The 19,398-nt window shown below is 42.8% G+C and overlaps 1 protein-coding gene across 2 annotated transcripts in view; it reads left to right on the top strand.

Annotated features, from left to right (window-relative positions):
* Positions 1-327: 327 nt before the first annotated feature.
* LOC136780010 (nephrin-like) overlaps positions 328-19,398 on the top strand; it is a 145,629-nt gene continuing 126,558 nt past the window's right edge. For both annotated transcript variants that reach the window (XM_066738025.1, XM_066738024.1), the window contains exon 1: positions 328-471. In XM_066738025.1, coding sequence (XP_066594122.1) covers positions 414-471 — 58 coding nt within the window. In that variant the 5' untranslated portion in view covers positions 328-413. The remainder of the gene's footprint in view (positions 472-19,398) is intronic.

Below are 19,398 nucleotides of genomic sequence, written 5' to 3'. Positions count from 1 at the left end.
GAAAAAGTTAGCGCGCGCTGAAGGGACCAGGGATGAAAGGATATTGGTAGAAAGTGTTGGGATAGAGTGAAAAAGTGGTGAACTTGGATGTGTGAACTGGCATTCGTGAGGATTCAATGACGTGGGGAAAAAGTGCATTGATGTGCTCGCGAATGTTGGTGTAAAGAAGATACGCGAGGGGTGGAGAACAACTGTTCACCAGTGGTGACAGTGTTTCCGTGCGGGAGAGAAGTAGGAGGAGGTGGTAGTGGTGGAGGAAGAGGAGGAGGAGGAGGAGGAGGAGGAGGAGGGGGTGGAGGGGGTGGTGGCGGTGGCGGCGGAAGAAGGAAGAAAAAGGTCAAGTTGCCTCGCGGCGCAAGAAACGAAGCTGGAAGAAGAAGGAGAAGCGCAGAGGTGGGAAGGAAGCTGAAAAGATGAGGTGTTATCCGGTTGCTGTCCTCGCCGTTTTGCTTACCACCGTGCGAGCACAAGGTCAGTTTTTTTCTAACCCTCCCCCCTCTCTTCCCCAATTTTTTCTACGTCTTCCTCTTTTATTCACTCTCACCTTTCTGTGTCTTTCACTCTCTGCCAGCCAAAAACCAGTCTACGCCGCTTAAACTCACCTTGTACCGTATACTAATTCGCTTTCTATACAGCCACTACTAATGCAAAAAAGAAATTAACATACTTGGTTGTGTGCTTCTCCGTGAACGACGAAATTTCTTAGGAAAAAAGAGCTCCGAGACAGAGTCTATATAGCATTCGTATTAGATCAATTTGCAATAAATTTGTCGAAGGTTAGAACTCAGCCATTCCCTTCGAATATTTCTATTCGATCGAATTTATTCGTTTTACGAGACATTGTTTGGTAAGATAAATTTGTCATGGCTATATTCGTAAATTTTACTGGAACGCTCGAGCCATATGCGCTCCTTTCGCGGCTGGCTGAATGAAAAAGCGATTTTTTAGTCATGGCTGTCGCTGGTGGAGAAAATTTTTTGATGCACCATTCAGTCAATTTCCCTAACAATGGCACGCGTGCCAAAATTCTGGCGTATCTCAGGACGTGTATTGTCGTGCACGTCCATTAATCATAGTCGGACGAACGGGAGAGAGAGCGAGTGGTCCTTCTAAAAGCAATAACAATATTATTTTATCGAAAGCCCTCGCGCTCGGCCCTTCGGTCTCTCCTTCGAATTTTTTCTGTTGGGTAAATTTTCAGGTCGCGCTGAATATTGGTCCGGAATTACGTATCACTTTTTTCCCTCGATTCTTTCCCCACGGAGTAAAATTTCTAAAATTCTTGAAAATCGTGCTGCATGCCCAGTTTGGAGATTAAAAAATCGTTAAGTCGATGAAACCACTAGGAGGTTTCAGCAGCTTAAGATTCCCTAGAAGTTTGAAAAGCCAGAGAAAGAAAGAGAGTGTGTGAGAGGGAGGGTAAATCGAGAGGGGAGGAAGGAGAGAATGAGGGAACCTTTTGAAAATGGACTTTTCCCGAGCGATTCCTTCCGCTCTGAATCCTGGGGAAAAAAGGTCTTGAAAGTATATCGATAATCGGGAAGGCTGACATTTGCCATTGGAAGGAATCTTTGGAAGAAAGATAGAGGCCTGGCGTATAGTACGGTTGGCAAATGGGAAGCATGCAGTTAGATAGGTTCTTTGTGTAATCGAATATCCAGTCATCGGAGGAGAGAAGGAGAAGAAGATGAAGAAAGAGAGAATAGTTGGATGAGGAAGGGGAGGGGGGTAGGAAGAAGGATGAGGGAAGAATGACTAGTGTGCGGCTGCGTGCATGCTGGCTATCGGTCAGGCGTGGTTGACGCGGGAATTACGTGTCCCCCGGACCCTTTACAACCAGCCAGAACCCTCTCCCGTGGGTATAGTCTCACCTCGCCATACGGCGTACCGTCTCGGATGACGGGCTTCCCTGTCCCAGGGCCACGTGCCAAACTCCCCCGCATTCCCCCTCCCACTATACTATGAACCCCCATAAAAGTAACCACACTGACAGCCACGAACAAAGCCGCCCCTTCCTTTTATCACCAAACTCCAGGAATTTATAGCATTTAAGGCATCTGCAGCATTCCCCAATCTCTCAAATCTACCAAATCAAAAATACTCCTTCCATTTCTCCCTCTTTCGCGCGAGAATTCTTCCCGTTCGCCTTATGCTCGATCTTGCTACTATATATATATATATGTATACGCTCGCTACTTTTATCGTAGTCCCGCGGAATTCAGTAAAATGTTCAAACACTTAACGTCTATGACGCGGTAACGGATTTAATAAAGCTTGCGTATAATAACAATCAAAATAGAGCTTCCGCCGTTAAAAAAGTTTAATCCAGCTCATACAAAATCATCGAGATTGAAGTAGCCATAAAAGCCATTATGGGGCTCTTGAAACGCGTTAAGATAGATAAACGCACGAACGAATAAAAATCATGAAATTTCTGGCCTCTTCTGGCACGAGGTAAATATAAGTTGAGGATATATATATATTTATCGGCTATCGGGGTATTATTAGAGGGAAAATGGAAGTTTGACAGAGAAATATAAATAATTCTGTCATTACGTCACGGGGACCTAACCATTAGCCATTTGACGAAACGTTTATTCGAATTTCTGTGAAATATATTTTGTCCCGAATCACCGTATAATTATATATATATTTTTTCACTGCTCTCGTTGCAAAAGCGCAGACAAAACCGTCAAAGCTCGTCGTTTCGGCAGCGATATTAAATTTCATCGTTGATTATTGCGCTACTGCCTTGCAACGGATTATACGCTATTTTATCCGCTATTTTATGATGAAAATTGTATATCCTTCGTAATGACAAGCCTCCGATGAGCCGGAGTAAATTGGAAAGATAACTGGAAGATGGAGAGTCTCTTGTTACCGGGATAAGATGGAGGATTTGTGCTCGCGTGTGTTTCCAGGCCAGTGTGCCTTTTTGCGAGGATCGAGCATTTGTGCTCCGGAGAATAGCAGATACTGAACTGAAATGAGCAGAAGCGTAACGGACCGTAGTGTGAGAATCGATTGAATTAACTAAGCGAATTCTGAAAGCGCTCCTGGCACCAGGTGTTTCGGGTTACCTGCTGACAGGCCTCGTCTTTTCCGACTGGTCCAGCAAACTTTATAGATTTTCCAAGGAAACGTAAGAGCATATTCCTCTTAAAAGCCCCTCTGGCTCGGGTTCTAATTAATAAATAAACCAATGGAAGAAAAATAATATTACATATACATGCATGTGTATACACAGAGAATAGAAAATATATTTTATGTATGATTGGAACAATTCGAGGGCTTTAATCCTCAGCATCATCTTGTAGTTCTAATTATATAATAATTCCTACTCAAAGGGAGTTTGACGATAACTTGGTGGTTTTAAGGCTTAATCTGATCCTTTAATTCCCACGTCATTAGGTTGAGTATACACAGTGCTCTTTCGAGTAGTTCGAAGGCTGCCTTTGTGACGAGTTGCCTGCCACTCGAATTAACATGAAGGATTTAATATAAGATTCTTCATTGATAATAAGGATACGTCGCCAGTTCTAAAATGTTTCGCAATATTACATGGCAATGTTTAGCTTAGGGTATATACGTGATATTAATAAGACTAATTCCTCTCTGGTATTTCTTGTATCCATTCTTAATGCACTCGAGGTGCTTGAGTGCTCGATTGGCCAGAACTCATATGACTTTGGCCTCGGCTCTCCTCCAAAGTCATCCACTCTGTCATCGCATATTCCACTCTGCCTTTGAGGCATCCAGGATCCACTCGGGTAACTTTAGTTACCTGTAGAGTTTAATAAGACATCTTGCACAGTTGACTTTGTTGCGCAGTCGTAACGCAAGACAGACATGCCTGAACTTTATAAGCTGGGAGTGGTGCCGAGTCTGAGATCCCTGCCATTTATCTTTTATAGACCTGAAGTCGTGCAAAAATTATTCGCCATAATGCCAAACTTTCGCGAACCTCCAGTACGAAAAGTTCATCGAGATAATTGAAAAAGATGAACGAGTAGAGGGAAGAAAACAGAATTTCTCTAGTCCCTTTATCCAATATGGATAATCTTAATGGTGTATTATATAATATATATATATATATATATAGAGGTATTTTTATCGAAAATTCAAAAGACAATTTTTCTTCAATTATTTATATTGGCAGCCGTACATATAGCCGTTGTATAAATTAATAGACTGTGGAATCGCGAGAGAGCACCGGGAGTGAAAAAGTTGAAGTAATGAAAAGCACGATACCAACGTGCGCAGGGATTACAGGAAGGGAATTTTTCCCAACCACAAATGAATCCGTGCCGGCAATTATAATGGAGAATATATATCGGGTGGCATGTGTACGTGACCCCATTGTGGCTTGCAGGGTTAATTGTATCGATTCGATATAGTCTCGACGCGCCATGAATTTCCCTTACCATATGAGCAAGGGGAAGGGGAATGGTGGAGCACGATGGGGGAAGAAAATGTGGAGGATGGGGTAAAGTAGGTGGAGGTGAACGGGCAAAGAGAAGCAGGATGGGTAGTTCGGATTTCGGTTTACCCTCGGAATTGGGGCTATCTCGATTATCCGGCTAAACTTCCAAATCACATGTTTTCCCGCGATTCCGAAATAATTATCGCACTATGGATAAACCTCGATCGCGACGTGTAATACACTAATGCCGAAATATGAAAAATTCATCCGTATTCATATAAGAATATATCCCACGAGACTCTGTTCCTCTCTCGGTTTCCGTTATATTCTTGAATAAATATATATATATCCCCCTTATATAACTGTCACAACTCGAATTTCAACGAATTTTAAACATTTAAAGAATTGCGATCAATACGCGAGAAGCAATCTTGTCAGTTGCATGAGATTTGCTTTAATTGGAAGTTCGCGTTCAGCTTAATAAGAATCAAATCCTCATTCGCCCTCCGATAATCGTATTACATTTGAATTTATGAGTACTATTTATAACTAACGTCCTTTTCGATACGAGAGCTCGATCTCCTATTCTTTTTTTCTCTCTCTCTCTCTCTCCCCCCCCCCCCTTTTCATGTTTCTTTTTACTCGCTCTCTCCATCCACGAACAATTCAAATTCAATTGTGATACGGTCAGAGTGAGAAAGAAAAATCGAAAGAGCAGAATTAGTTATTTATTTGATATATGGTGTATGATTAAAGAGTATAGAGCGCAGCACTTAAACAATTTCAGAAATATTCAAAGTTTTTTCCAGCAAATAATAATCCACTGCACGGGGGAGTATTAAACATAGCTGCTGCTTTTATCAAGTAATTTAAGTGAACGATTAGCAAACGAGAGTAGGAATGGCAGAAAAAATAATGCATGTATAAAATTGTAGTTAAATTTTTGCTGAATTAATTAGCAGCAACTCCAAACGTCAAAATTAAAACAGGTAAATGCTTTTCAGGTTCATTAAGTTTTCGCGAATTTTTTGCAGCATCTCTTTTGGGGGCCCATCCGTAGTTTATTCCAAAGTTTCTTTTTCCAGGCGTGGAAATGCGAGTCTTCCAGTCCTCCGGGATGGAGATGGGTGTAAAAGTGGAGGAGGCGGAACTAAGAGGGGTAGGGAGATGGTCGGCGGGGACAACTTTCGGTTTCAGCATTGCAAATTATTTGGCACGAAGCTCGGCGTGGCTGGCAACCGAGCCGGCCCGAGAGCTCCTGCCTCGTTTCAATTTGCACTTTTCTTCTTAACACGGGATACCCTTGCTGGGAATCCATTTATAGCCTGCATCGCGTAATTACGTTAGATCGCATGCATAAGTAATTCGACTACTCAAAAAGTGTTGTTGGTGCCTGTAACGTAAGGAGAGCTGCGCTGGGAAATATTCCAAGGATCGCGCGTCGAGCGTTTCTCCATTTTTTTCTCCACGAGCAGCACTACGCTCTCGATCATTCATCACCGAAGAAGAAGCCCTTCGATCTTCCCTCGAAAACGTTAATTTTTCATCGATATAGCAATGCCGGAAGTGGAACGACTTCATTGCTGCAAAAGTTTGCAATAAGCTATCGCAGTGTGACGTAATATTTGCAAACTCTCTAATTACAGATGTAAATTAATTGAATCTGATAGGTTTGCCATTAACTGCGCAATGCTGCAATAATTTATAGAATACAATGGGGACAAAGGGAACGCCGTGGAAACAATATTGCGTATCGGAAACGAGCCAATGAAAGAAGATGACTGCTATATTTCGATTAAGCGAAGAGCTATCTGGTCTTTCTGCAAGGCGTAAGAACAATAAACGAAATGGAATCGAGGATGTTCCGTGAGTGCAGTTACTGCGGGAGCGCTCGAGTTGCTCATTGAGAAGCGACCAGACGCTTTTTCGAGTAATTAAAGAAGAACTGAGGATTCCAAGCAGTACAACATAACGAACTTCCCGTAGGAACCTATCGTGTACAGCGGCTGCCTTGGAGTATCCTCCTAATTAAATTCCGCGCTAGCGCGTGTCGAGCGAAATTTATTTTCCAAGATTCGTACAGCTTCTTCCTACCCCCTACCCCTCCCCCCCCCCTCTTTCTCTCTCTCTCTCTCTTTATGTCTCATTAGTCTTGCGTTATAAATTAACATTAGCATAACAGTCTCTTATATATTTTTAAACACTTTATTTTTATAAAAATATATATTCGCGTTTCTTATTTTTTCTACCCTCGCCACCCTTGCTCCCTTTTCATTCATTGTTCGTCCTAGGTGCGATATTGGCGACAGAAGTCAGGATCATATCGAACTTAGTTTTATATGACCGTATATAACACAGAGACTGAAACAGATCCATAGCCCAAGGCTTGAACTCCGCGTGGTTTATCAGGTTTCCGGTAACTTTGTCTCGTTGGGATCTGTTGAAATTTGTCCCACGGATTCCTACGGTAAAAGAGTTTTCACCCCTACCGTGTTGGTACTTCAGTTTTAATTAATTCTATTTGAAAAAAGGCGAAGGAATAAAAATAATTTTTTTCTCTTTCTCATAATTTGGATGTACCGATATCGGCAGTGGCTTTAAGGGTTCGCGCGAAAGGGTGGAGGGAAGGGAGAAAAAGAGGTGATTGGAGGGTGCTAAACCAAAATCATTGAGTAGCTCGGGAGGTCGGAATTCTTCCTCTAATTAGCAAACGAATCGACGCGAGGGTATTTTGACGAGATCCACACGAATGTTGGAGCGCGTTACCGAGACGACTCGATAAATCATTGAACCTATACCCAGGATATTTCGATCTCTCATTGTGTAATAGGTCATATTCGCGAAAAGTGTAAAAAATTTTAATAACCTCTCTGGCAACGGTGTATTATTCGAAAAATGCCCCTAGCAGCGTCACCCACGAGTTTTCCATTCAATTACGTGACGAATTCTCGAGGTTGTTTCATCGTGTTTTATGTACGGCTTGAATATTTCTCTTCCTCTCACCCTTTTTACCTTTGCTTTTTTTAGAGAGAGAGAGAGAGAAACTAATTTCTACGGACGGGGTAGCCTTAATCGTCTGCATTGGTACTTTGCTTTAAAGCAGCAAACATTTGTCAAGGTAAGGTAATGAAAGGAAAAATAGCAACAGGAGGCTGAAGTAGAAAAGTTGGCAAATGGCTGGGCAGTGGCTGACTGTGACTCAATTGCGAGATCTAATTAGAAGGAAAATTCAGTCTCGGTGCTATCGATTAAAATTGTTGGAAAGTTGCTCGGTGACGGCAATACAGAGTGGTAGGTATATATAGAAGGTTGGAGAAACGGTGTGTAAAGCTGGCGAGAAGAGTTGGCCTAGAAAGGACCAGAGTGACAACGAGAGAGAGAGAGAGAGAGAGAGATGCATGAAGAGGAGAGAGAAACATTGCGCATGGAATAAGAAGAAATGGAATGTGAAGAAGGAAGAGGAGGAGGGAGGGATGGGAGAGGAAGAGAGCTGTGGAAAGACTGCTGATTAATACAGAAACTCGTGGCACGCATAAGACTTAGCTGTTTTTGCACAAGCCCGTTCTCACCCTCGGGACGCAACCGCAACTACAAGCTGCCGTTAATTAAAAGTTGCCTAATAAACTGCCCCGTGATTTCCTCCTGAATCCCGACGCTCCACGACACTGTCCAATATTGTCCCACTATATGCTCCCTTTTGTTTCAACTTGCTCTTTGCGCTCACTCTGTCTCCCTTTTTTTCACCTCCATTCAACCTCCTTTCAGCGTGCAGCGCGACCCATTTCCCGCGCCTATTCGACCAACGCGCGACGGACCTTCGCAGACCTGGCCAAGCTATTCTCTGTTTCTGCGAATATGCAAACTATGTCGTATGCAAAGTTTACCAACAAATACCTCTCCGTTTATGTACCATATAATAGTTCATCATCGAAAATCGAGCAAACGGGCTGGCATACGCAACCCGGACTATAGCTGTTCCAGACAGTTTAATTCATTCAAGGTCGAATCAATTCTTCAGCCAGCTAACAAGAATATCGGATTAAGAGCACGCAGCCCAAGTAACAAGCCTCTGTTTATCGCGAACTCGAGGCTTTTCATGGTCAGAAGCAAATGGTCCTTTTTTTTCTTTCGTCTAGATAAAAAGGGGAGAAAGAGAGATTGGCGCAGCTGGGGGTGACCTTTAACGAAGGGCTGGAGCTGTTAATCGGGTGGATCGATTTAGAATCCAATATCTGGGGTGGTTTTAATCGAGATATCTGTGGTGTATAATTTTCGCTGCTGGCGAATGATCCTGCGCTCGGTGTAGATAACTCGATCGGTGCGGTCAAAGTCATTTTTCCCCTTCGAATCTCGGCTGTGTGTATCGCACGTCGGTAGCACCGATAGATATTTTATCAAGCCGAGTAGCCGTGTATTTCATAAATATTATTATTGGCCTCGCGCGAGTCCATGCAGCTATAGCAATGTGTCGCCAGCAGAAATGGTAGGTTCTCACTCGCACCAATGGGCTGCTGACTCTTCCTCTTTTTCATTTTATTTATAGTTACGCCAGCTCCCGTGTGTGCGTCCCTTCCACTTTTCTTCCCCACATGCCGGATCTACCCCTTCGACTCTTATTTCCGTTATCCGCCGTCTCATCTCATTCATTCCGGCTATCCTACAGCTGTATCTGTATTTTTTGCCCTGCTGGACCACCGATCGATTTATAAGTCGCCCCAAGCTGCCAATTGCCAATAGACACACCTTCCACTCCGGGAGATAACTAAATTTTCAATCGGTTCGCGCTTCTCTTTATCAATATAATATCTCGCGAAACTTTGTTCTCTGGCCTTCTCTATATATATATGCTTTTCCTCCTATTTTTATTCCTCCCAGCTCGCTTTGTCGCTGATGTACTCCGCAGAGTTGGACCCACTTTTTCATAAACTTCCCTTAAACATATTTCGCCTCTTTTTAAATAACTTCTTTGGAAATAAATTTATGCACGAAAAAACATTTGCCAAAGTTCCATTCGAGCTCGGCCAAGGTTGTTTCGTGCAGCTAATCTGGGAAGAGGTTTTTTTTTGGTCTATCGGGTGTGACATTAAATTCGAAGTTTGAGTAATGTGGGAAGTTTTCTCGTAAAAAGGGGAAGCTTATCTGGCGGGACGAGTCGAGTGTTGCCAATCAGAATCACGTCGAGAAGGGAAGAGGCCAATGTCAGGAAATTGAGAAAGTCAAATATTTAGCTGCGACCTCCCTGACTCGCTTTTATCAACTGCTGACTTCAGTCGATAATTCAACCCGTGTTACAAGTATAATTAGCCGTTCCTTATAGAGCTGTGCTCTTCTACCACGTATATACCCACCCTGCAACCATCCTCTATCTCCCCGAAACCTTTCGGAGAGCGAGAGAACATTATTGCAATATTTATACTTTTTGCCTGCAGCGGGTTTATTCGACGTTTCTTAGTAAATTCTAATTCCGATGGTTTTACAGCGCGTGTAGAGAGAGAGAGAGAGAGTCAGCAGTGGCTGCTGATGGTGAAAAATCGAGAAAATGGGGAAAATTGAGGTGTCTCAAACGAGGTGAGAAAAACTGACACGTTTTGTAGCGAGGATTTGGTGGAAATTTGATGGAATAGGAAGAAGGAGGTCCGTGTGAGTCATGGGAGGTGTTGTAGCATGGATGCACGAAAACTGGAACGAGAACACCCTTTCTCCCCTACCTTCTCACCAAAGGTTATAATCTAGCTGGTTCGTGACACGGGAACCTCTTCAATCTTTCCGATCGATACCCACCGCTGGCCTCCACATAGTACATGCCGCAACTTTTATCGAAAATCCCCCGAAAACGATTTGCCCACAACTCACTTGCCGAAAATTCTTATGTTTCTTCCATTCACTTTGAGCTTCCTCGACCATTTTTCATTTGCCATCTATCCACTCCATGCGCTCTCTTCATCGATTAGTTGCAAATGGAAAAACAAAAGTGCAGCAAAACGGAGAAATATCTCAAACTAATTTCTTCCATTAATTTCCCATGAGAAAAATCGCGAAATTTTTCTTTCGTGCTTATTTAGGAAAAATGACCGCGCTTTCGATTGACTTTTCCACTTGGAAAGGAGCGCTGAAGAGTTTTTATTCCGACCCCTATATATATATACATATAGCGCTATCTTTGGGAAAAAAAGGTATGTCCTTGTTCGGTAAATATCGCGTTTCGACGTAAAAACCTTTCATCCACTTCAAGTCGATATGTATGCACTCCATATATTTTCACGTTTTATCTTGCACGTTGGCTGCGGCGTCGACGGTGGTCGTGGTAGTGGTGGAAGCTGTGGTTGTAGTATCGAAAACAGAAAGGATCCCAGAAGTGTTGGGCGTACGAGGGGAGCACCCGGACCATCCTTGGAGCCAAAAGCGTCGAAGCAGAAAGTTTCGAAAAGGACGTGCAAATGGAACGACGAATAAAAAGAATTCCATTGCTTTGATAAAGGCCATATCAGGCCAAAAAAATGTTGGGCTATAAATCATCTTGATGGTCGATAACACGCCGTGCAAATACTGCTAATACCATCGTTTCATGGATTTCGCAATTTCGCCATTTCATCGATTTACAGCTCCATGAAATTCATGCAATTTCTCCCATTCATTAAAAAAAAGAAGATTTGTCCAAAAATCTCTCCCTTCGATTCGGCAAAACTTGAATTTCCCCTAATCGAAATAACGAACCTGTATACATATACATATATAGTCGTGCACCGAGCTCTAAACCTAAAGAGAAATAATAACTATTTGCAAGCTGGATATATTTCTCTCGTGTGAGAATAATTAAGCTATTCGTACATGTTGCTTTTGCTGCCATGTTGCATTCTCTCCCAGATTCCGTTGTAACGCTGACCGTGGTTTCTGGTAGTTTCGTGGTGTACGTTTTAGATACACGCATAGATACACCGCCCGATGTTCGCTACGTTCCCATTAAATTGTCTCTTATTAACCAAATATAGTATATATTTCACCCGATCCCTCGTTTTCTTCCAAATCCAAATTTCTTCCCAACCTTCGTCAGTGTGTAATTTGATAGCAGAGTCCAGGTCAGCTTGTTCCATTTTACCCTCAGCATAATAGAAATTAGCCGTAAATGCCAGGAGGAGTATGTATTTTTAAGAAAACGCCTCTCTCGGAGTTGATATTTCTGACTTATTGCTTAATTGGCTGTTTAAGATGAGGGCGGCCATCCATCATTGCCAGCCAAGTTTCATGGTAGAATATGCTTGGAGAACACAGACGTGCACTACACCATGCACCCATACTGTCATGGGAAAAATCAACTAGATGAAAAGGTTCCGCGAAATCTCCTCGGGCGGATGTTCGATAGTTCTCGATACCCATATATATATATATATATATGTCTGTGCGCTACACGTATACCTCCCACACACGGACGGATCCATCCATGGCCTCCCATCGAATGTTTTACCACCTATATGCCAGATCCTACTCGGAATTTATCCCTCCGCCGGAAATGACAGGTTTTTCGCGACCTCCTTTTTCTAGCCGGAGAGAAATCACGGTAGAACAAATCTAAAGCTGAATTTCAGGTGTTTTACGGACTTTATAAATCCTGCATTCGCCGCAAACCCGAAAGATTTCCCGGCTCCCGACTCAACATTCGCATAGCCGAGTAAATTAAAACCATAAAATAGCTTGACGAAGGTCCGCATCGAGAATTTAATAGATATTATTGATTGATTCGAAGAAAAGTGGTAGGCGAACGATACAAATTGCTTGTTTCGCTCTATCGATCCAACAGATGGGTATTTTTGGGAACGCCTCATTATTTACAGGTTCAAAGTGATAATTAGGACCATCAACGCCCTATCAAACGCGAAAGTGATTTCTTTCCCTCATATACTTCATTTTTTTTTATTCTTCTTCGTCGCTTCGTTCGTTCGCTCGCCGAGGGATCCCTGGAAGTCGCGGATCAATGGCGATTTAATTAAAGATTATATGGCTTGACGAAAATTAAGATTAATCGTGGGGGTAGCTGCGAGGAAAGGTGAGGTTAGTTGTAAGCTCGGGATGAAAGGGGACCACCTCGTACGGTAACCTCGCGGACGGCGACCTTAATTATTCCGACAATGGCCGACAGGGGACGGCAGGTCCCGTCAAGATCTGAAAGCCTGCCAACTCGAAAAATAAAGAACAAATTCTTAACTGAAATCTCGAAAAGAGGACAAATTCTTAACTGAAAAAGGTTTCATAGCGAAATAATAAAACAACGCTTCGTACGGACTGCTTTTAGCGTGGATATTTTTAAGTGCGAGAGAACAAATTCATAATATCAGAGTTCTAGTGGGTAATCCATTACTGTCAAATTTAAAAGCGGCCAATGAATTTGAAAATCGTTTTACGAGAGTAAAGATTTTTCGTTCGTCTATATATGGAGGAGCGAGAGAGACAGGGAGAAGAGGCGAGCGAGAAGGGAGTATATGTATAGGTTGTAGGGAAGGGGGGGGGGTGCTCATAGGAATCGGCCGGTTCGCTCCAATTTTGTTTCTGATGGACTTTTCTATCTGGATAAATGGCACTAGCGCCTCTATACTGTGCGCATACTCGAAATGAGAAACTTCGCGATGCGAAACTCAACGAGATAGAACCGCAACGCATCGTATTTCTCTCTCTCTCTCTCTCTCTCTCTCTCTCTCTCTCTCTCTCTCCCTCTGTCTCTATACGTATACACACGTTCGTCCTTTCGCGAAATGAGATGCGTATCATTTTTATTTCATCACGGGGTACCCTCCATGTAATTACTAAAAATAATTGATCCATTTACCTGCTTCTAAAAAGAATCTCCCTGCGGTGGTTAATCCCTTGAATTAAATTTAAGATTCCTGCTTGAATTTTATTTCTGTTATACGGTAATTAAGCTGTTCCTTTAATTAACACTCGGGCATTTTTTAACCTTGAAGTATGGATGATACCTGATTTATTTGTAATTAAGAATGGGGGAATTTGGAGACAGCTCGACGCGGATGAAAATACGTCGAATGAGGGGAAAACCGACGCTGAAAGACTTTTCATACTTTTCGCTCGATGAGAAAGCAAATCCGTCCGTCAGACGCGTTGTTGCAGCAATGACAGTTTGCCAACACTCACGGATCGACATTATCTCCATTATTTACAGAAAGCTGAGGTATCGACATCTTGTCGCTTGTATGATCTCTTTGCGAGCATGTGTGTGTGTGTGTGTGTGTGTGTGTACGTGTGCTCTCGCTCCGTTACTGTCGAAATCTGCTTTCTGACTGACGTACAAAGCTTTGCCGCTGCTCGATCCTGCCTAAAAATATGCTACCGTTACAAACTAAATATTACTTATGCATAATACTATTCCACGAATAATAATTGAAAGACGTTTCGCGCTCATCGCTATCTCGTTCGTTTATTTCAGACATTCCCCCTTATTTATGTACCTAATTTCAATCAGCTATACAAATCTTCCTCTCACGAGTGCTCGCCAAACGAAATAAATATATCGTGTGTAACTGGCTAAATTCCAAATTCATTTAGCAAATGTTTAGGGCAAATTTGTTCTATATACTTTGATATTTGTTACCCTTTCTGGTAATAGCTACGACCTGTACTGTCAAAATTTAATTGGAATTCGAATTAACTAAATCTGCATCCGACAAATATTGAATTAGACCGAGCAAGCGAAGCGGTCACTGCAAATGCAACAGCCACCTACGCAAAGCTTCGATATTCAAGTAGTGAAATCGATAGGTTAACAGAAACAAATTCGAGCTCGAGGAAATTTAAGAAGTAAGAAGTACACAAGTTATTTTTATCAGTAGTTAGTCCCTTTAAGGCTAATGACTCTGGAGATATAAGAAAAGAAATGTTTCTCGAATGGAGAAAATCGGGTATATATGTAAGAATAATATTTTCGACTGCAGCTTTCTGAAGTAGTTAGGGAAAGGAAGTATAAAGAGTAGTTTGTTTGTCGATAAGTGGGTGCATTATTCAAGAGTAAATTGGAGTGAGGAGAGGGGGGAGGGGTATAGAATCGAGTCGACGCCTAACGTTACTTACTTAGTGCATAGAGTGCAGTGTTGCTGGTGGCTGGCTGTAGTAACAGCAAGTAGAAGCATCGACAGAGGCAGAGGTAACCGGAGGCAAGTAGGAAAGTATGGGAAGGTGGTGCAGAGAGAAAGTTGGCAAGGTAGGCAACACCAGAATGGTCAGAGGGTGGGGGTTGGAAAATGCAGGGTAGAGAGGTAGGAAGGAAAGTGCATGGTAGAAAACGGATAGTGGGTGGGAGGGAAAACTGGCGGAAGGGGATGAGAGAAGGGTTAGGGGGAGGGGGGGCGAGAGGAAAGTGCAGGCCAGGCATAGCAGGCGAATGCGAAACGTCGGGCAAGCAGCTTCGAGTATGTGCTTTGTGGCAACTGTTTAACTAGCGTGAAAACTCGGGTAAATATTTATCGCACGCGACGCATAGGGCTTAATCAAATTTCTCCTGTTTAGTGGCAGCGGCGTCGTCGCTTAACTCGACGTTTGAAAAACTTAATGCGCCTTTCCTGCCAGCTACCGAAGAGTCGCGAAAAACTTGCCGCGGTATTTCATATTGAATTACGGAAAATTCCCCGGCGCAGCGATAAATTGTGGTTTGCGCCATTCTTCCACCTCCGGTTCCACCCGGTACACCATATTTCCATGCTGGATATCAGCCTAAAACGAAACTTTCGCCTCCATTAAATAATACCTAACCCCTTCCACGCCACGATTGCCCAACTTCGCCAGAGTCCTGCAAATTTCATTGTCTCATCGTGAAAGAAACCCCGATTTTCTCCTCCTCCACCACCCCCCCCCCCCCTCCTCTCTACCATATTATACACATGCTTATCCAGATTCTCCCTTATTCCAGCACTGATAAATACTCGCCGCGTTGCGGCGATTCTAGTCGTATAAATACGCGAGGTATTAATTAATCCTATAAGAATATAGTTTAATAATCGTATTGTATTATGTGATAAGAATCTAGAGTGGATCCCCTATAATCTTTATTAAGCCTCGAGTCCAGGCAGACGCAATAGTTACCGACAGATAGTTAAAATTGGAACAGGATATAGTTAATTCAGGAGTGCGCAAAGGCTAAATCGAAAAACTTTGCTGCTTAGCTCGAAGTAGGACGAATCGAAATAAAATGATAGCGAAAGATGGGCAAGATTAGATGGTTTGGGAGAGTTGTAAAGGAAAGGGGGTGGGAGGAGGGGGTAGGTAGTCCACTGTTTCGGCCAAGTTTCAACGACCAGGCATGGTTAAAATCTTTACCCCCGAATATACCCTGCAGTCCTAGAGCTGGAAGAACTACCAGACTGCGAGAAAAATATATTTCATCCTTTTTCCATTGGCCTGATGCAGTCAGGAAGGATAACGCGAGAAAAAAGAAATGGCGGCGTTTTACGCGAGACAAATAAGATAGCCATTTTCCACCTACTTAAAGATAAATTAGCTTATGCCGCTATATATTTTCATGTTTCTGCCTCGAACAGGGAAAGAATAAGCACTCGGCCAATCTTTTCCCGCAGTCGAGTTTTGCCTGAATAAGAGAGAAACAGCTGCTATTTCGTCTGACTGATGACGCAGGCGTTTCCCCTTCTACCTACCGGAGAAATTAAACAGTTATTTAACCGCTGGAAAGTATATGTTGTTGTTTCTTGGTGGAAGATTGGGCAATCTTGGTGTTTCGAATGGTTTAGGGGAGAACTAATACCGAAGGGAGTAGTGGTGGAGTATTTCACATCCACTTAAGGAGAGAAAGTAGGAACGAGAGAAGACGGGGTGAGGTGGGGCGAGCGTTTGGACGTTTCCGTTTTGAGCGAGGAAGGATAAGCACCGAGTCAGGCAACCCGATGTTTTACCTGGCCGGAATAAGTGAGGCGGAAAGAGCTAGGTGTTTCGGGTCGTGTAAAAGAGAAAAGCGTGAGAGGGTAGCGCCACGGCTAGGCTTTGGCTCTATGTGTGTGTTTGGTATTTCAGGCTGGGGGGGGATGCGGGTAAAAGGGTGAGGCAAAGAGCCGGAGAGAACGATGGGGATGGAAGACCAAGCACGCGCATCGTCGTGGCAAAGTTGGCTCGTTTCGCGAGAGGTGCGGTCGCTATACGATTCCCACCTGCACGCACGCACGCTACAAACACTTAACTACTTATGAAAGCCTCCAATTAATTTCCTCATCTCCCTAATTATCCTCCTTTTACACCCAGCGACCAGCGCCAACCACTGATATACACACGTCGACCAACGGGGAGAAAGATATATCTCACTTTTATTCGCACCGGGACAATAATACTAAAAAACGTCATGAGAACATTTACTATATATGTATACAACGTTATTCACGATTCATTGATACTTTTTTATCGCGCCTCTATACATATGTAGAGAGCCCGAAGTTTTTAAGCGGTAAACAAAAATATTTAAAGATTTCGTCAACGTCGATTATATATAATTATAATAATCAGCGCGATAGTGCAAAATCCACGTGCAGGATCTGACATAAAAGCTGGTTCGAATTATCAAAGTTCGCACGTAAGCCATCGGTAGTTGATCCATCATCCGCAGCTTTCAGGGAAAAAAGTCGTTGCTCGGGTAACATAGCGGCCGATTAATAAGTCGGCAAAGCCTTAATAATGCAACGCAATTTGTCATTTCCAGTCGATATTAGGAGAAATATATCGAGTTTGTTTCTCCAATTCTGAATTGTGATTCTGCCATTTGATAATACCGTAGGCTCCGGTAAAATTTAATGGGCGATTTAAAGTGGCCAGGCTAATCTATCGATTGGATTAATAGAGGCTTTATTATATTTATCAGTTTTAATGCTGACGGTAATTGGAAAGCGAGCGATCAATTATGGCGGACTTTTCCACGGATTAGCATAATGCGAGCGTTTGCGCTCGAATAACATTTTCCAGAGAAAATAATTTTCTTTTTTTCGGTGATTTAGTTAAGCTGATGTATGAGCAAAATTGTAATATATTATATAAAGTGTCGTGTATCCTTAGCCAGCAGACTTGTCAGGTACAGTATTTTTTGAAACAATCCTATTTTCTTCGTAAAGTCTCTAGTTTTCCTAAATGCATTTGCATGCAATGCCAGCTGGTACTGCGTTATATGCGTGTTACGTAAGAAAACTCTTAAAATGAGTAAAGCTTGACTCACCTCAGTGTTCTGTCAGTGAATTTTGTCTTGTGCATTTCTATTTCATTACAACTTATATACTGGGTATATCCACAAAAATGTCAAATCTCGTCACAAATTTGCCATTTTCTCAAATTGCATGGTGTCGCCATTACAAAAATCACTTGTCATCACCAAAATATATATATATATATATTTCATTTTTCAACAATCATTCGATTCCACGAGTTCCATCAACGTTATCTCATCTCATCATCGCGGTTGTTAGTTTCACATGAATTTTTTTAAAACACTAGGATTTTGGCTAGCTTCGCATTGTTCCATTGTTGAATTTTGCATTGTGCACTCTATTTTTAGACTATACTCAAGGAACGGTCCTCTGAAACTTGACAAGTTTCACCGTTGACGAAACGAGCTTCTCGTCGAGTCGCATCTCTCCCTGTAAAATTAGACTGGTAGAAAAATTAAGGATAACAGCAGCGTTATTTAGTCTGAAAGAGGCGCTGAGTTTTAAGGTGGTTTTTTTCGCGTAGAGCGAATTGGTTAGCACATGGAAGCACGGATAGAGAGGCAACAACAGGCAATTGTGGCCAGAAGCGTTTACGGGCGCATAGAGGAAGGAGGAAAAATGATGATAATGAGCGTCATCTGCGATAGCCCGTGCCTCCCGAGGCTCTGAAGGCGATAATAATGGCGTCGGTAACGCTGGCGATGGCGGCAGCAGGTAAAGTGCCAGAGCTAAAAGAGGAGCCAAGTTCTTCATCCTCCTCCCATATGCTTCCCCGCTAAGCAGACTACGTAAGTAGACTCTACTCTCACCGGTCGACGATATACTTTTTCGCAAAAATTTCCTCCCCATTTAAATACCCCATTTCTACAGGGAAATAAATACTGCCTGTCTGAACTACCTATTTCACACATTTTTACATAATCTTCCCTCCGACTGTGACGTATTATGCCGAAGAGGGGTGAATCTTTTAGCAGCTAATTTACTTCTTAATTCTTCATCTTTCAATCGCGGTTGCCAAGATAAATCTATATATGTATATAGTAAATTAATTTATAATACGAGCTTTGTCTAACGCAGTTTGGCGAAACGCATATACAGACGTCTATATATATATATATATATATAAATATACAGATATAGGAAAACGACATTTGGAACGTAAAAGGTGTATAAAGATAAAGGCGGAGAATTCCATTGGCCGAGCTCTCTCATAACACTTGAAAGCAGATGGCGTCCTCCTCTTATTGGTCGACGAATGACTGAGAGAAAGAGGAAACTGTGTAGGTGAGTGCAATTCCGCGTTAACCGGGCCGAAACTATGTATCGGATTGCCGGTGCGGCGGTACCACAGACGCGCAACACCTTTGATTTCGCCACCTTATACTCTGTATTTCTTCCTCAATTTCACAAGCAGCAAATGTTCCTCCGGAAAGCCGCCCCGTCGCTCTGTCAGTCCCATCTGCGTCCCCCGAAAACTTTTCTTCTCGCCCATTTCTGCTGCTTTCGTAATGCTTGCCATTTTTTCCTTCCCAAATCGCTTGTGAATTCTGATGATTTTTCTCAGATTCGCTCAAACCTCACCAGCTGCAAAGATAAACTTGCGTTATATATATGAGAGAGAGAGAGAGTGAGAGAGAGAGAGAGAACAGCTTGTCGTCAGGCATAGTATCAGTCGATAAACATGGTGGATGAGGCTTGGAGGGAGTGAGGGGGGGGGAGAACTCGACTCGTGGAGGATGCTATTAGGGGATGCGTGGTGTAACGAAAGAGCGAGAGCAA

Source organism: Prorops nasuta, unplaced genomic scaffold, assembly GCF_024137725.1.
Source record: "Prorops nasuta isolate Cenicafe-Biocafe unplaced genomic scaffold, Cenicafe_Pnas_1.2 PNAS00018, whole genome shotgun sequence".
NCBI classification, from domain to species: Eukaryota; Metazoa; Arthropoda; class Insecta; order Hymenoptera; family Bethylidae; genus Prorops; species Prorops nasuta.
This window is presented reverse-complemented; position numbering and strand designations above follow the sequence as displayed.